This window comes from Montipora capricornis, chromosome 1, assembly GCF_036669925.1.
Source record: "Montipora capricornis isolate CH-2021 chromosome 1, ASM3666992v2, whole genome shotgun sequence".
Lineage (NCBI taxonomy): Eukaryota > Metazoa > Cnidaria > Anthozoa > Scleractinia > Acroporidae > Montipora > Montipora capricornis.
The window spans coordinates 39,896,273-39,898,772 of record NC_090883.1 but is presented as its reverse complement, the minus strand read 5'-3'; the positions used below and the strand labels follow the sequence as shown (position 1 = coordinate 39,898,772).

The window sequence follows — 2,500 nt, the reverse complement described above, 5'->3', positions numbered from 1 at the left end:
ATTACTTTTGATTTTCAACAGCCTTTTTTTTTTACCAAACGGTGGGAAACACCTTCAACTATCCTTTCATCATCAAAAGACTTTTCTCATCACTATAACCGTTATTACTAAAAAATTATTTTCTTTTGACTGGATTGGCGTTAACGTAAAAAACAAATCGCAAAGTATCTGCGTTGGCCAATCGCAGCAGAAGACTCCAGTTAACCAATGTGAACCAAAAGAACTTCACGTAGAAAGAATAAGGTCATCAAATTAAGACATCGATGACATCTCCCTTTCTTTTGCATAGCAAGGGCTGAGTCAGCGGTTTGTCAGATGCTTTGAAGCTCAGTTCCACCGTTGATCCACCAAAATTGACTGCGATTCTGCAAAAAGTAAAGCAGTTTTAAATTAAGGATTTGTCATCAATTCGAAAGCGTAAAAAATGTTTGCGTGTCTACCTCCACAACACTATGTTGTTGAGACCAGTAAAAATCAAAACCCGAGGAGTTACCGGACCCGTTTCCACAATACGATGGAAGCTGAAAATCAAGAACTCACATTGTGCAACTCGAAAGAGCATCTCTTCGACCTGCGAGCAGGGGCGAACGAGGGGGACTTGGGGAAGAATGATTCGGCGAGAAAGTTTGGTTTTCTAATTCCATGTTGATCCAGTTTGCAAAAAATTAGCCTGGCGAATTTGAGTGCTAATTAAAATCAAAACTAACTTGCCAACTAAGCAATAGCTTACACACAGTATGTCCGTGCGTCGAATGGTGCGCAGTCAACAGCTGGTCCAACAGACCGTTTTCGAAATATCAATATCCAGCTTGATAGTGAGGCATTGACAAGAAAGTTGACAGTTACTTGTGAAAATACATTGCACGTGGTTATTCTTACGAAGCTCGTTTCATCCCGACCAAGGGACTCATCAGAGACCTTTCTGCTCGGCAAACTAGTTAGGCATCACGCCCAAAGTCCCGTAGTGAGGCAGTGAGGACAAAAACAATAGAAACACGTTGGAATGAATGTGAAAAATATTTGCATATCATCCACTTTCCTATGTCTTAGTGCTCCAAACCTCTGTTTCAAGCTGAATTTTAATATATCGAAAAAGACCTATTCCGCGCCATTCGACGCAAGGTAATGAGATCACATATTAACCGCCATGTATAATAACTGCTCAATGGCCCTTCACAATTGTATAATAACAATTAAAAAATAATAAGTAACGCAAAATAAGAATAAATATAGTGATCGATTAAGAGGAAGCAACCATTTTCTTCGAGAATCTCTAAGGGCATGTAGGGCATGTAGTTCCCGGTGTTGTGGTCTGTCTTTTATAGTGTATCATGGTTGCATAGGTAAATGCTCGGAGATATTAGCTACACCAAGCTACTCTAAAAATCCGAGGGTAAATAAAGATATATGATATGATATATGATATGATATGATATGATATGATGATATGAAGCGCAGCCTTGCCAACTTGTTTCAAAGCAGTCGAAAAGTATTTTCCACACTCAATTATAAACCACCCTTACGCGACTGGTTTGGATTTGTTTCCGGTTGTCCCGGATTCAACTCCAGCACAATTTGTGAAAAGCAAGCTTGTTGCTTCAGGCCAGTTGGGGGTTCTTAATCATGTTTCTGTTAAGTTTGAATTGTTTTTCAGATTATTAAAAGTGAGGTGCCACTGAACCAGCTTGATAGCTAAGTGCACTCGGCTTCCACGATAAACAAAGATTTACATTTTACATTTTTAAGAGAGATCTGCCGGCAATTTGTTGGAGAAAACGAGCGCATTTCGTAAAAAAAAAAACGTTCAGCCATGTAAAAACCATGACAAAAACACTGCGTACTTGTCTGCCACGTGCACTGGGGCTTGTATGTCGTTTTTAGATTCCACTTGCATGAGTAGCTTGGCAACCAACTCGACCACGTGTTCAGTGTGGAAAGCAAAGTCACCTTTGAGGTAATTTTTATCTTGCTTATCCTGTAACATAAGAGAATCATAATCCACTTTTTTATTACTTCTTACTACACTACCATGGATTTAAGCTCAATGTATCACATCGCTGTGCTCTCAAGGCTCAGCTTATAAGCCTTCCTCCTTTGCCCAAACGAGCTATTTTACTTTTTCGCAAGTTTTATTGATTTAACTAAAGCCAAAACATGTTTTTACCCTCTCTACTTCTCTCTCCCTCTCTGCAGGACCAAAACAACACGAGGGGACGAATAAATCAATGTTCCCTTCGTATTCCATTAATCTACTCTCCCTTAACAATAGTCAATTTACTCCTGCGACAGGGTACGAGGCATTTCCATCTTCAGAAATGCGTTCAAGTCAGTGCCAAAACAAACAAATACCAACACCGTTTTATTGCACGTACAATCAAAGAATGGAACTCTTTACCAAACTGAGTCATTAAACAGTGGAAGCTTTCAAAACGGCTGTCAGGTGCCATTATTAAAAAAAAAACAGCTGACCCGAAACTTTTTTTCATCATTATTTAATTAC

At 39.3% G+C, this 2,500-nt stretch overlaps 1 protein-coding gene across 16 annotated transcripts in view; it reads right to left on the bottom strand.

The window, feature by feature from the left end:
- LOC138043401 (unconventional myosin-Ib-like) overlaps positions 1–2,500 on the bottom strand; it is a 44,332-nt gene that overhangs the window by 529 nt on the left and 41,303 nt on the right. For all 16 annotated transcript variants that reach the window (XM_068889691.1, XM_068889685.1, XM_068889677.1 and 13 more), the window contains 2 exons: positions 1,842–1,975; positions 1–365 (listed from right to left, as the gene is read on the bottom strand). The exon at positions 1–365 is cut by the window's left edge and continues 529 nt beyond it. In XM_068889691.1, the coding sequence (XP_068745792.1) occupies positions 248–365; positions 1,842–1,975 (252 nt within the window). In that variant the 3' untranslated portion in view covers positions 1–247. The remainder of the gene's footprint in view (positions 366–1,841; positions 1,976–2,500) is intronic.